General features: G+C 40.3%; 2 protein-coding genes across 3 annotated transcripts in view; one reads left to right on the forward strand and one right to left on the reverse strand.

The window, feature by feature from the left end:
- LOC117519806 (dedicator of cytokinesis protein 2-like) overlaps positions 1 to 15,688 on the forward strand; it is a 406,014-nt gene that overhangs the window by 224,574 nt on the left and 165,752 nt on the right. The gene's annotated exons all lie outside the window — the stretch shown is intronic.
- The window catches only part of LOC117519807 (INSYN2B protein), a 30,893-nt gene that overhangs the window by 8,420 nt on the left and 6,785 nt on the right, over positions 1 to 15,688 (reverse strand). The window contains exon 2 of the mRNA XM_034181051.1: positions 9,147 to 9,221. Within this exon, the coding sequence (XP_034036942.1) occupies positions 9,147 to 9,221 (75 nt within the window). The remainder of the gene's footprint in view (positions 1 to 9,146; positions 9,222 to 15,688) is intronic.

A 15,688-nucleotide genomic window follows, 5' to 3' on the forward strand; every position in this document is an offset into this window, starting at 1 on the left:
GTAAAATTGTTCTTTTTGGGTCCAAGGGCCGCAGACAGTTTGTGAGATGACCCCCAAACTCTGAATTCAAGCCACAGTTCACAGTGAAGACAGTGAAGCATGGTGGTGCAAGCATCATGATATGGGCATGTTTCTCCTACTATGCTGTTGGGCCTATACATTGCATACCAGGTATCATGGATCAGTTTGGATATGTCAAAATACTTGAAGAGGTCATGTTGCCTTATGCTGAAGAGGACATGCCCTTGAAATGGGTGTTTCAACAAGACAGTGACCCCAAGCACACCAGTAAACAATCAAAATCTTGCTTCCAAACCAACAAAATTAATGCCGCGCAGATGTGAAGAAATCATGAAAAACTGTGGTTATACAACTAAATATTAGTTTAGTGATTCCCAGGATTGCTAAAAAGCAGTTTGAACATAATAGTTTTGAGTTTGTAGCGTTAACAGCAGATGCTACCATTATTGTGAACACCCCCTTTTCTGTTTTTATTAACTAATAGCCCCATTTCATAGTCTTGAGAGTGTGCATATCATGAATGCTTGGTCTTGTTGGATTTGCGAGAATCTACTGAATCTACTGGTAGCTTGTTTCCCATGTAACAATAAGAAATATACTCAAAACCTGGATTAATCTTTTTAGTCACATAGCACTACTATTATTCTGAACCCTATTGTATACACAAAAAGCTGGGTCTTTGAGGAATAAAGATCTCCAGTTTGTCAACAAATGCATGAGAAAATTATTGAAATGGGTAAAAACAGTGTTCCTTAATGGAAGACTTGAAAGGATTTGCATGTTTTTCCTCCTACAGTGTGTAAATAATTAAACTATTCAAGGTATATGGATGAATATAAATGCAAGGGCACAAGCCTAAGATGAAAACTCCAGTCACTCAAGAACCATCATTCATCAATAGCTGATATAATCATGTGAATAAGGGATTACTTTGGGAAACCTTTGTCAAGCATTACAATACAGAGTTACATTCACAAATGTAACTTAAAACTTTAATATGTAAAAAAGAAGCTTTATGGTAACCTTGTCCATAAATGGTGTTGACTTATCTAGACTCAAAGGCATCTGGGTTGGACAGTCACACAGTGAAAATGCGTACTGGGGTTAGAGGAATCTGGTGTTCTGCTTTTTTTTTTGGGGGGGGGGGGGGGGGGGTAAAAAATGGATGCCACGTGCTCCAAACCAAAATGGATCATCCAGGCTGTTATCATCAACATGAGTGTCTGTCATGGTACGTAGCTGTCAGTGCCTTTGACAAAGATAATTTACATTCCTGGCAGCATTAATGCAGAAAGGTATAATGAGATTTTAGAGCAACATATGTTGCCTTCAAGATGACTTCAAGATCTTTTACAGGGATGTCTCTTTATTTTTCAATAACACAATGTAAAACCACTTTCTGCACACATTACAAAGGCATAGCTGTGTAGTGGGTGTAGATGCTGTTCTGGCCTGTCCCCAATAGAGAATGTGTGGAGAATTATGAAATGGAAACATACAACAGCGATGACCCCCTACTGTTCCATAACTCAAGATGGCACAAAATAACACTTGAAATGCTTCATGACTTGTATGTTCAATGCCAAAATGTATTTTAAGTGTTGTGAGAAGGAATGGTGACATTACAAAGTGGTAAAGTGTCTCAACTTTTTTAAATGTGTTGCAGGACTTTTTTTCTTTTTTTTACATACCATCCAAACTTTTTGGGGGGGGGAGTTTTATGATAGGTAAGACGGTTTAGAAACAAAGTCAGAGAGGTGAGATTGAGATGGTTTGAACATGTGCAGAGGAGGGACCTGGGGTATATAGAATACCCCAGAATAGTGAAGATGGAGCCACCAGGCAGGACGAGAAGAGGGAGGCTCAAGAGGAGGTTTATGGATGTGCTGAGGGAGAACATGCAGTTGGAAGGGTGAGACGGAGAGATTGTCTTACAGACATAAAGACATGGATGACCTCTAATTTCCTGCTTTTAAACTCAGATAAAACTGAAGTTATTGTACTTGGCCCCACAAATCTTAGAAACATGGTGTCTAACCAGATCCTTACTCTGGATGACATTACCCTGACCTCTAGTAATACTGTGAGAAATCTTGGAGTCATTTTTGATCAGGATATGTCATTCAATGCGCATATTAAACAAATATGTAGAACTGCTTTTTTGCATTTGCGCAATATCTCTAAAATTAGAAAGGTCTTGTCTCAGAGTGATGCTGAAAAACTAATTCATGCATTTATTTCCTCTAGGCTGGACTATTGTAATTCATTATTATCAGGTTGTCCTAAAAGTTCTCTGAAAAGCCTACAGTTAATTCAAAATGCTGCAGCTAGAGTACTGACGGGGACTAGAAGGAGAGAGCATATCTCTGAACCATCCCTTAGTTATGCTGCTATAGACTTAGTCTGCTGGGGGGCTCCCATAATGCACTGAGTGTTTCTTTCTCTTTTTGCTCTGTATGCACCACTCTGCATTTAATCATTAGTGATTGATCTCTGCTCCCCTCCACAGCATGTCTTTTTCCTGGTTCTCTCCCTCAGCCCCAACCGGTCCCAGCAGAAGACTGCCCCTCCCTGAGCCTGGTTCTGCTGGAGGTTTCTTCCTGTTAAAAGGGAGTTTTTCCTTCCCACTGTCGCCAAGTGCTTGCTCACAGGGGGTTGTTTTGACAGTTGGGGTTTTTCTGTAATTATTGTATGGCTTTGCCTTGCAATATGAAGCGCCTTGGGGCAACTGTTTGTTGTGATTTGGCGCTATATAAATGAAATTGATTTTGATTTGATTTGATTAGGATGCACACTATCCTCTGCTTGGATCTCTCTTTTTCCTCGATGTCCTGTCCCCGTCATCACTCAGCACTGAGAGTTTGATATAGCTGGTGCTATTGAATAAATTGGCCCGTGTTCATCTGATTCTTGGTGGTGGATGAGCTACTGAAAAGTGTTTGTTGTGGTGCATGTAAAATTTATACTTTATCATAGCAAACACATTGTGATGCACATGAAAGTATGGAGGAGTAGCGTTTGCAAAGCATTCCAAACTGTTAACTTTTTGTCACATAGTGTGAAACATATTCATTTATGCAAGTGTGTACATTCAATGACATGAAAGCTAATTTGTGTTTTGTTGGTTTAATTAGTGTGCGGTTGTGGTTATATTCATGGAAGAAAGACAAAGTGGAACAGAAAATGCATTCTCTAAAATTGAGAAGAGAGGGGTGATAATGGTGTGAAATTTGCAGACGACAGAAAACAAAAACATAAAAGTCAGCAAACAAACTAATTCAATTCACACACACTCATCTTCAACCAGTTATTCAAGATTGGGTCACAGTGGGCTGGAGCCTATCCCAGCAGTCATATGGTGTGAGACAGGCTACACCCTGGACAGGACGCCAGTGTGTCACAGAGACACATATAGACAAACAAATCCATTCACACCTGCACGCACACCTACTGACAATTTAAAGTTTCTAATACACCTAATCTCAGTAACTTTGGATGTGGGAGGAAGCCGGAGCACCTGGAGAGAACCCACACAAACATGAGGAGAACATGCAAACCTCCACACAGAAAGGAAACAGGTGGGAATCGAACTCATGACCTTCTTCCTGTGAGGCACCAGTGCTAACTACTAGGCCACCATGCTGCCCACTAATTCAATTCATAGCTTAAAAAATGGCTTTATCTAAATCAGAGTTGATTTTATTTCCTTTTTAATTACAGATTGTCATTTTTGACCTAACATAATTTTTTTGTTCTTTTTCTGATTTTGCTCATCTTTATATTAAGAACTGCTATCATTATGTGTAAGATTTTACCAATCATTGGGGAGGTGATGCGTTAGAGAGGCGGGTTTGTGCCCTGAAGAACCCCAGTTTGATTCCTCATCAGACCAGAAAATCCTCAAAGGTCCCTTCAGCAAAGTCCACTTGATGCACATTAAGAGTACCTCAGTTTCCTCCTTGATCAGGAGTTGAAACAAAAATCTTCTCTGAGCAAAATTACTCAGATCATTCAGGTAGAAAATAAAACCTATTACTTTTTTAATCTGAGAAAAAAAAAAAACATGATCTTGTGAACAATCTTGAGAGAGGAGATACAGCTACTGACTATCAACAAGCAAGTGCAGGCAGCAGAGTCATGTACACGTGTCAAACGTTCCTGTGTGGAAGTCGGTACACATGAAAAATAGAATGGGGTGACTGTGTTTCTCTGTTTCCACACACAATTCAGTTTGTGTGATGACATGCTTCTTTATGTAGTTCATATCTCTGTGTCTGCATGTATCTTTGTAAGGCATGCACACTGTAAGTGTGTGTATGCTCCTTTACAATTTCTGCAAACCTGATTTTGCCAATACACAAATTGCCCTCTTGTTTTGGCAAAGGGCAAGGTCATTGGGTCAAAGGTCAAATTTTGATATTCACTCTGATGTGCACCAAATGTAGGACACATGAGGATTGAGTCTAGAATTGCACAGCATGGTCAAATCTGACAAAGGTCAGTCTGTGGGGTCAAGGTCCTGTCTGTCTGTCTGTTTGTTGGCCTTTCCTCCCTGTTTCTATTGCTGATTTTAAGGTCAAGCTCAGGGAATTTGATTTTCAACCTAATTTGACCCAAATGTGGCATGTACTTAAGGTGGATTACAGAACTGCACTGACAAAATCAGCCAGAGGTCAATCACTTGGGTGAAGGTCAAGGTCATTTGTGTCAAATGTCAGTTTGCACAACAGCTTTTCGGAGAGATGAACTACCGCTGTAGCACACACACATCCTGTGCTGCCCACCCTCCACACAAACAAACAGGCTAAAGCAATTTTGAATCCAATCACACAAACCTCTAAAAAACTCTATTATCTTTCAGGACAACGTGTCCGTCGTCTCTGCTGTGCAGTCGTGAGCCCAGTGAGCCAATTGTCAGCTGAAAGCGCATGCGCATCCATTTTTTTTTTACTGATACTGTTCATCCAACAATTAAGGATTTTAAAATATTCTGTAAAACATTCAACCTTCAGGACCACAGACAAAAGTTCTTTCTTTTCACTACTCATGAACTTATTGTTAATGGGCTTCTTTATTATTGGTACAGTATCTCAGAATAACTAACTTGTGCTGATATTACTTCATGGCCTGTAATTCTACGATTAATGTAGACTTTGATTTCTCTGTTCAAATAGTGAACATTATTGTAAAAACATGCCTTCCTATAATTCTTTTAAATGCTAAGTGAAGCTTTGCATAGTGATTTCCTTCTTTCTATGAGTGCAATTGAATTTTGAAGAATCTTAAGTATAACTTGAATACTTTTACTGCTATGTACATAATAGGCCTACTGTTGGGGACAAATGTATTTATTTATACTATTTATTTAGGCAGACCCCATACCTCCGCGTAATGATTTAGAGCCCCTTCACACATAACACGAAATTGGGCAACAGAAACAGAAACCGGCTGAAAATCTGCAAACAAAAAACGAAATTAGGAACCACAAAACATTCCACTTGCTGTCGGGAGGGACACATGGTTGAACAGGCGTTTCGTGCACGCTCGTGTTCGCGAGCACAAAATTGTCACCGCGGAACACAGTGCGAGCATGTGGAACATCATGCACACAGTAGCGGAGCAAAAAATAAAAAAATAAAATCCCAGCACAATTTATTATACCTAATTCCTGTTATAAACAGCGGATTTAGCCTCCGCCTACACGTACACCAGGAAGTAATCAAATGACGTGGATTACTGTTCTCCCTTTTATGTTTTACATGAATTACCTGATGCACTCGTCTCATGAAGAGCCGGCTCTCGTGTCATAAACACCGTATGGCGTGTCCGGCGCACTGTGATCCGCTGGTGAATGCATTGCAAATGTGATATCTGTTTTAATTATTACACTGTGAGGAAATCCTGCAGATACACGCACTTTGCGGTGGCGTTCCATTAGGTGATTTTCTGCATGGCACGATATTCACCAGCATTGTGGTGCGCTGACACGGCGGTCACCTGAGGCATATTACATTTTAATGTATTTCCACGTGAGGACAGCATGTCAACGTCCGCGCCACATGGTGAAGTTATGCAAGGTCATATCCTGCATGCCACTACAGGTGTTCTCCAGCTGTGACTTGCGAGCACAGATATCTGAACAGCTGCAGGTCGCAGGGACATGGCCATCTTTGTCTGCGGACCTCGTCAGCTCCCATAAAAAAGGCTCATCTGTTCCTTTGTTCTGTGATTTTTTTGTTGTTGTTGTATGTATTATTGTTTTTTGTCCTGCATCCGTCTGATGTCTGTGTTTTTAATTTAACAACTTGCATGCACGGTCAGGTCCAGCTGAGAGGTGCCATATGTCCACAGCAAAGCATATTCATTTCCACTCTTTCTGTCTGTCATGTAAACTACAATTTACGTGGTCAGAATAACATCAGCCTGCCTGGCTGGCTTATTAATTGCAACGCTGGCCAGTCCTCATGTAATTGCGTCTGTATGTAATTATCAGCATTTCATGAGGGCATGAGCACCCAGACACATGTGCATTCTGTGTTCTCCAGCTGAGTTGCAGTACACAGCGGTCAGCTGTTCCAGCAGCGCACTGCGCTGGACAACGTCCACACTCCGGGACCCTCTGCCACACCTGGCAACGTTGGATTCATGGTGTGTGTGTTGGGGAGGTAACACACACACCACAGTTTGTGTTTGGGGGGGGGGGTACCTCACTCTTACATGTTTGTGTGTGTTTGTGTGTGTGTGGGGGGGGGTTCGGCACAGTCACACTGATGCGTGTTGCTTGGTAACGCACCCGTGTAGCACTTAGACAATTTTCACAGACAATTCGAATGTGGTCATCTGCACTCTACTCTCGTGCTGGCAGCGCGAATAGCCCCGCCTTTTCTAAGTGCCCAGCGAGCAGTGTTGGATGTTCATGTGCGGCACCTGGAATTTGGCCGATACCTGTGGAAAGGTGGGTCGAATGGGCACTCGCGGGGCACTCGCTGTGTTTCGACCGCTGCTGTGTGCGAATAGTTGTGGCGACAGCTGTATGAGGCGGCTTGCCTCATACAGCTGTCACCTTTTCATGGTCATGCACCTTTTCATGGGAGGCATGCAATTCCTCCTTTGCGTGCCAGTCGGCTTCAATCCTGTTATGTGTGAAGGGCCCTTACTTTTCTTGTGATTTCTCTTTTACTGAATCACATCTCTGAATCTTACCTAGTATGTGTTAACATATAGTAACCAATATCCATGTTAGCACCTTTCCCAGTACAGTTCACTCCACACTTCGAAAAATCATGCTGTGTTAATTACAACTATAGCCAGAGAGGATGGGATGGAGAGGATGTAGAAGTTTTTACAGGGTCTACAGAGACACAGAGATGAAACAACAAAGGTTGAAAGTACAACTGCAGGGAAAATGCAGAGTGGGCCGCTGGAAGGTGAGCACATGCGGGAGTTTGGGAAAATCTAAGAGATAAAGCCTGTGGAAAATGTCTCTGTATCTCTCGCGGTCTGCTGCAGGGGAGGTTTGTGTGATTGTCAACAAATTGAATTTAGCTATGAGATTTGGTTTGGTTTGGTACAGTACATCCTCACATCAAGTTTCCAACTAAAAGAAGATACATTTGATACTGTCTTACTATTTGCAGCAACACATAAATATTTATTTTTGTCTGGCCTTCTCCGCAAAGCAGCATGTAACACCCACATTTCTGAAGACAGACAGAGGAGAACTGTGAGCACTGCAGTGGAATATCTTGAACAGGTGATTCCTACATGACTGAAGGATGGAATGAGATCAATTTTTACCGGGGAAATAGGTTTAATTGAAAGTTAGAAGTGATAGAATGAGAGCTTGAGCAGACATGAGATGAAAGATGGCATGATTTACATAATGAAAAAAATGAGAGACGGATGAGGACGATGTGGCACTTAGATTAGAATATGTTATATGGCATCAGATTGTGAGGGCACAGCTGTGTGAGTTGAAGGAGATCATAAAATGTAATTACTTATTTGGGTCACACACACAACAGATGACTGGAAGAGGCATATTTGGATCATTTTGAAGCTGAATTAATTTATTTGTGCAGAACATTATTTTATGTGTAAATAGGTTTTCTGGAGACACCATCCTTTTACTAATCTTCAGAATATGCATTAGGCTTAATTTCATATTTTTGTATCATACAAATAAATGGACTGCATTTATATAAATGGACTGCATTTATATAGCGCTTTTCCATCTGTATCAGATGCTCAAAGCGCTTTACAATTATGCCTCACATTCACCCCGATGTCAGGGCGCTGCCATACAAGGCGCCCACCACACACCGGGAGCAATAGGGGATCAAAGGCCCTGCCCAAGGGCCCTTAGTGATTTTCCAGTCAGGTGGGGATTTGAACCCATGATCTTCTGGACTCAAGCCCAACATGCCCCACAAACCCCACATTATCATGATAATGCTTCAGTTACTAACAAAATGTCACATTAGACCCTGCAGAAATTCATACCTTACAAACAATCCGACATCAAAACTATAATCAGCACATCAGTGGTTCCTGAGATACGATCTACATGCATCATAACACAGAAAAGAATAGTTGGAATATACTGCATGATGCATAATTTTGCTCAGTATACAAAATTACTGTGATTTTTATGTGTTCTTTCAACTTTTTTTCCTTGCAACTTTTAATATAAAACACTGTCTATTTGCAAAACAAGCTTCATGTATAAGAGCTCTGATCAGTTTCAAAAAAAAGACTGCCTTTATCTTGTAAAACTTATTAGTTTTAAATTATACTTTAACTCAAGACAACTCTAGAAGGGCACACTCATACAAGTTGTAAGATTATCAGAATAAAGGGCTGGCCCAGCAGGATACCAGGACCACAGGGTGATTAAAAAAAAAAAAAAGACGATGAAGGAAAATAAAAGGGATGCACTGCATAAGTGATAAACCTTATAAAAGGAGGGAACACCAATGTGAAATGAACACTTTCAAGGCTACAAAAAGTCATACAGGTTTCTAGACACATTAGGGGAGGAGAAGCTTTGGGTCTGTTAATTATGCTTTGGAAAATGATGAGTGTCTGGATTATGTAATGCGGTGAGCTCATTGTGATCATGTTACCTGTAGATGATGCAGGCTGTCTTTTGGCAGGTGGGGCAGTTGTTAATGTCCTGACCCGTTCTGTAAGAGCTGCGACTGCAGAAACGACAAATGTAAAGTGTTTACTTACACCTTTGCTTTGGCACAGTTGAATGTCTAAATTATGACTACAACCCCTGGCAAAAATTATGGAATCACCGGCCTCGGAGGATGTTCATTCAGTTGTTTAATTTTGTAGAAAAAAAGCAGATCACAGACATGACACAAAACTAAAGTCATTTCAAATGGCAACTTTCTGGCTTTAAGAAACACTGTAAGAAATCAGGAAAAAAAATTGTGGCAGTCAGTAACAGTTACTTTTTTATACCAAGCAGAAGGAAAAAAATATGGAATCACTCAATTCTGAGGAAAAAATTATGGAATCATGAAAAACAAAAGAATGCTCCAACACATCACTAGTATTTTGTTGCACCACCTCTGGCTTTTATAACAGCTTGCAGTCTCTGAGGCATGGACTTAATGAGTGACAAACAGTACTCTTCATCAATCTGGCTCCAACTTTCTCTAATTGCTGTTGCCAGATCAGCTTTGCAGGTTGGAGCCTTGTCATGGACCATTTTCTTCAACTTCCACCAAAGATTTTCAATTGGATTAAGATCTGGACTATTTGCAGGCCATGACATTGACCCTATGTGTCTTTTTGCAAGGGATGTTTTCACAGTTTTTGCTCTATGGCAAGATGCATTATCATCTTGAAAAATGATTTCATCATCCCGAAACATCCTTTCAATTGATGGGATAAGAAAAGTGTCCAAAATATCAACGTAAACTTGTCCTTTTATTGATGATGTAATGACAGCCATCTCCCCAGTGCCTTTACCTGACATGCAGCCCCATATCATCAATGACTGTAGAAATTTACATGTTCTCTTCAGGCAGGCATCTTTATAAATCTCATTGGAACGGCACCAAAACAAAAAGTTCCAGCATCATCACCTTGCCCAATGCAGATTCAAGATTCATCACTGAATATGACTTCCATCCACAGTCCACGATTGCTTTTCCTTAGCCCATTGTAACCTTGTTTTTTTCTGTTTAGGTGTTAATGATGGCTATCGTTTAGCTTTTCTGTATGTAAATCCCATTTCCTTTAGGCAGTTTTTTACAGTTCGGTCACAGACGTTGACTCCAGTTTCATCCCATTCGTTCCTCATTTGTTTTGTTGTGCACTTTCGATTTTTGAGACATATTGCTTTAAGTTTTCTGTCTTGACGCTTTGATGTCTTCCTTGGTCTACCAGTATGTTTGCCTTTAACAACCTTCCCATGTTGTTTGTATTTGGTCCAGAGTTTAGACACAGCTGACTGTGAACAACCAACATCTTTTGCAACATTGCGTGATGATTTACCCTCTTTTAAGAGTTTGATAATCCTCTCCTTTGTTTCAATTGACATCTCTTGTGTTGGAGTCATGATTCATGTCAGTCCACTTGGTGCATCAGCTCTCCAAGGTGTGATCACTCCTTTTTAGATGCAGACTAACAAGCAGATCTGATTTGATACAGGTTTTAGTTTTGGGGATGAAAATTTACAGGGTGATTCCATAATTTATTCCTCAGAATTGAGCGAGTCCATATTTTTTTCCCTCTGCTTGGTCTAAAAAAGTAACCGTTACTGACTGCCACAATTATTTTCTTGATTTCTTATAGTGGTTCTTAAAGCCAGAAAGTTGCCATTTGAAATGACTTTAGTTTTGTGTCATGTCTGTGATCTGCTTTTTTTCTACAAAATTAAACAACTGAATGAACATCCTCCGAGGCCGGTGATTTCATAATTTTTGCCAGGGGTTGTATAATCCTGATGGTACTACTACTACTGGTTTATACTAGTACTAGGATCTGAGGTGTATCTGCGTATTGATTTGGTTTTACACCAGAGGCCTACATACTTGATTCTTACTTGGTGAAATTATATTTCCAATCGCTTTTACTGCAAAACAAAAAAATTCTTGAAAGGATCTATAACTGATTTTTTTTTTCTTTTCTGAGGAATTCAATGGTTGGGCCTCATGCAAAAAAAAAAAGTTTTCTCATATTTTGTGTCATATTGTAGGTATGTACAAAATTTACGAGTGCTCCAGACCATGTGGTCATGTGCATTTTTGTCTGCTGTAATCCCAACATGTGTTTTCAGTAACTCACTGAATATTTCATAACTTTGAAGCAGTTTTAATTTGAAAATCTTACAGTTGTGGTCAGACATTTACATATTATCATCTTGGGCATGAATGTCATGGTCATTTTGGGCTTTTATTGATGATTGAACTGTTCATTTGCCAGGGTGGAATGACTGTACAGCATACATCATTAATTACTTTTCAAAACAAGAATTGGGTGCACAAGTTTGAATTTATTTTGGATCTTCTGTAATCCACACAAGGGCAAATTTTTACATTCTTGTTCAAATATATACATACATTAAAGGATGTGTTTGACATCACTCGCTACGGTTTTGTGCACGCGGGATCACAGCAGCTTTTCACAGCAGTTGCGCAATGTGTAACCACATCCCACAGCTGTTGAAAGTAAAAAAAAATAAAAATTACATTCCACCCACGGGACTCGAACCTGCGCCTTCCAAAAGCTCTGATTGCCAGTCAGAAACTTGACCACTGAGCTATGATCACTGTCCTGTAAAAGCTGCGGGAACCTGCCTGATATGAGGAAGGAGATGGACGTATTTACCCACACACCAAAAATAAACCCACACAACATATAAAAACACTGCATTTATCAAGTGGGCAATACAAACATGAACCATCTGGTCTTCTGTAGATGATCCATGGTCCCAGACATGCAGTCATGAAATGACATGAATGAGAAGCAGTTCGCTCTTCTCATGTCCACATCTGCTGGTCCGGTGCATCCAGCCAGACCACGCGTGTTCTGCCTGACACGCATGTCTTGTGGGGAGCACGCCGCAGCACAGGCACATGGGTGATGTAATAGTCATATCGCCTGCTGCGTGTTATGATCTGATCTGATTTCAACCTGGGGACAGCCTGTTAATGTGCACGCTGTGTGTGCGCTCGCTGTCTGCAGCCTATCCCCACAGCAGTATACTTTTTTATTTATGTCCACATGATGACAGCAAGCAGACACACGCACATCACAGCAGGCAGTTGTTAGTCCATGTCCATCCAAACACAGCATGTGTTGTCCAGCTGGGATGTCCAGATCCACAGGCACTTCTGTCGGTGGCCACACCTGTCAGTTTAGTGCACACACCAAAGCCACACTAGTGGGACACTTAGACAAATTTCACTGCCAGCACGACAATGCCTGCTGATTGTTGTAGTGTTAATAGTGTGAATGGCCACACATTTTCTAAGTGCCATGCGAGCAGTGTTAGATGTTTGTGCGTGTTACCTGGAATTTGGCTGACACCTGCCACGAGAGGGATCAGTGGGCTCGCACAGCGCACACTCTGTCTTTCAGCTGCTGGTGTGCGTAAATAGTTGTAGCAACAGAGGTACAAGGCGTTGGAGGCAGGTACGATTTTATACGTTTTGCACACGATTCCTGCTTCATGCGCACTTCATGCGCACCTTAACAACTGTAGATTGCAAGATCATCCATTCAAGCAATTGTACGTAAATACAAGTTAGTCTGATGAACCACCACTTTACCAAAGCCTGGATGAAAACCTAATCTGTAACCCTCACATGCTTCAACCCCTGGCAAAAATTATGGAATCACCGGCCTCGGAGGATGTTCATTCAGTTGTTTAATTTTGTAGAAAAAAAGCAGATCACAGACATGACACAAAACTAAAGTCATTTCAAATGGCAACTTTCTGGCTTTAAGAAACACTATAAGAAATCAGGAAAAAAAATTGTGGCAGTCAGTAACGGTTACTTTTTTAGACCAAGCGGAGGGAAAAAAAATATGGAATCACTCAATTCTGAGGAATAAATTATGGAATCATGAAAAACAAAAGAACGCTCCAACACATCACTAATATTTTGTTGCACCACCTCTGGCTTTTATAATAGCTTGCAGTCTCTGAGGCATGGACTTAATGAGTGACAAACAGTACTCTTCATCAGTCTGGCTCCAACTTTCTCTGATTGCTGTTGCCAGATCAGCTTTGCAGGTTGGAGCCTTGTCATGGACCATTTTCTTAAAATTCCACGAAAGATTTTCAGTTGGATTAAAATCCAGACTATTTGCAGGCCATGACATTGACCCTATGTGTCTTTTTGCAAGGAATGTTTTCACAGTTTTTGCTCTATGGCAAGATGCATTATCATCTTGAAAAATGATTTCATCATCCTCAAACATCCTTCCAATTGATGGGATAAGAAAAGTGTCCAAAATATCAACGTAAACTTGTGCATTTATTGATGATGTAATGACAGCCATCTCCCCAGTGCCTTTACCTGACATGCAGCCCCATATCATCAATGACTGTGGAAATTTACATGTTCTCTTCAGGCAGTCATCTTTATAAATCTCATTGGAACGGCACCAAACCAAAGTTCCAGCATCATCACCTTGCCCAATGCAGATTTGAGATTCATCACTGAATATGACTTTCATCCAGTCATCCACAGTCTACGATTGCTTTTCCTTAGCCCATTGTAACCTTGTTTTTTCTGTTTAGGTGTTAATGATGGCTTTCATTTAGCTTTTCTGTATGTAAATCCCATTTCCTTTAGATGGTTTCTTACAGTTCGGTCACAGACGTTGACTCCAGTTTCCTCCCATTCGTTCGTTTGAGACATATTGCTTTAAGTTTTCTGTCTTGATGCTTTGATGTCTTCCTTGGTCTACCAGTATGTTTGCCTTTAACAACCTTCCCATGTTGTTTGTATTTGGTCCAGAGTTTAGACACAGCTGACAGTGAACAACCAACATCTTTTGCAACATTGCGTGATGATTTACCCTCTTTTAAGAGTTTGATAATCCTCTCCTTTGTTTCAGTTGACATCTCTCGTGTTGGAGCCATGATTCATGTCAGTCCACTTGATGCATCAGCTCTCCAAGGTGTGATCACTCCTTTTTAGATGCAGACTAACGAGCAGATCTGATTTGATGCAGGTGTTAGTTTTGGGGATGGAAATTTACAGGGTGATTCCATAATTTATTCCTCAGAATTGAGTGAGTCCATATTTTTTTCCCTCTGCTTGGTCTAAAAAAGTAACCGTTACTGATTGCCACAATTATTTTTCGTGATTTCTTATAGTGTTTCTTAAAGCCAGAAAGTTGCCATTTGAAATGACTTTAGTTTTGTGTCATGTCTGTGATCTGCTTTTTTTCTACAAAATTAAACAACTGAATGAACATCCTCCGAGGCCGGTGATTCCATAATTATTGCCAGGCGTTGTAGAAAATTGGTTAAGATGTTCAGTAACAACCCTTGAACCACCAAGGCTCAGGCCTTCCATGAACTGGATAGTATTGGAACACCAGTGTCAATATCCACAGTGAAGTGAGTTTTACACTGCCATGGACTTAATGCTGACCAAAGAAGAAGCCCCTGCTCCAAAATCAACACCTACAAGCTAGACTGAAAGTTGCTTACATGGACAAAGCAAATGCCTTCTGGAGAAATGTGTTATGGTCAGACGACTCAAAGATTGAGGTATTTTGCCACAATGACAGGAGGTATGTTTGCAGACTTTTTGGTTTTGCAAATGCCTTTTTTTTTTTTCAAATAAAAAAATGACATATTTAAAAAAAAAAAAGCACATTTATTTGTAAACACCAACACGCATGTTACAGTAACTTGTGTTGGTTTTTACATAGAATAAATGAATTAACCAGTCAGTGTGATGGAGGCTCAGTTTGCCCATAATCCCTTTGGGCATCTGTGTGTGTTAATGTTCAAAACTTCAGAATTAGTGCATTATTCTAAAATTAGAAGATATGTTATATTTTCACTTTGTACAAATGACAGAGTTGACATTAATGTAGTTATTCTATCCAGATTAATTTGATTTATAAATCAAAACCATAAGTCAAACCTGCTTTCCTTTTCAAGACATCTGCCTCACGGCTGGACCACTGTATGCTGTAAATGATAATGACTCTTTCCTACAGCAGTGGGCGGGGCGCACAAAGAAAGAAGCATTGATTTATTGGTTGTGGTTGTGTTTATAATTGTCTTTGATTCTTTCAGAAGCGTTGGTGGTGTTTAAACTCAAAATCAGCTTGTCAGTAGCTGAGAGTGTACCGGAGACAATACTGAAAGTTATCAGTTAACAGTTAGCTGTAGCTTTTAGTGGTTTATCGGTTTAGCATTATAAAAGATAACTTTTCAGTTAGGTGATTAGCGGTTATCAAAGCTAACTTTTTGGTAGCTGTGCCCACCACTGGGTGTATATATATTTGAGCCAGTATGTAGAATTTTGACCCTGTGTGGATTAGAGAAGATCCAAAATAAATTCAAGCTTGTGCACCCAGTTCTTGTTTTTTAAAGTCATTCATGATGTATGCTGTACAATTATTCCACCCTAGTAAGAGAATACTTCAAAGACATCATAATAAACCCCAAACTACC

The sequence above is a fragment of the Thalassophryne amazonica genome, chromosome 11 (genome assembly GCF_902500255.1).
Source record: "Thalassophryne amazonica chromosome 11, fThaAma1.1, whole genome shotgun sequence".
Classification (NCBI taxonomy): Eukaryota; Metazoa; Chordata; class Actinopteri; order Batrachoidiformes; family Batrachoididae; genus Thalassophryne; species Thalassophryne amazonica.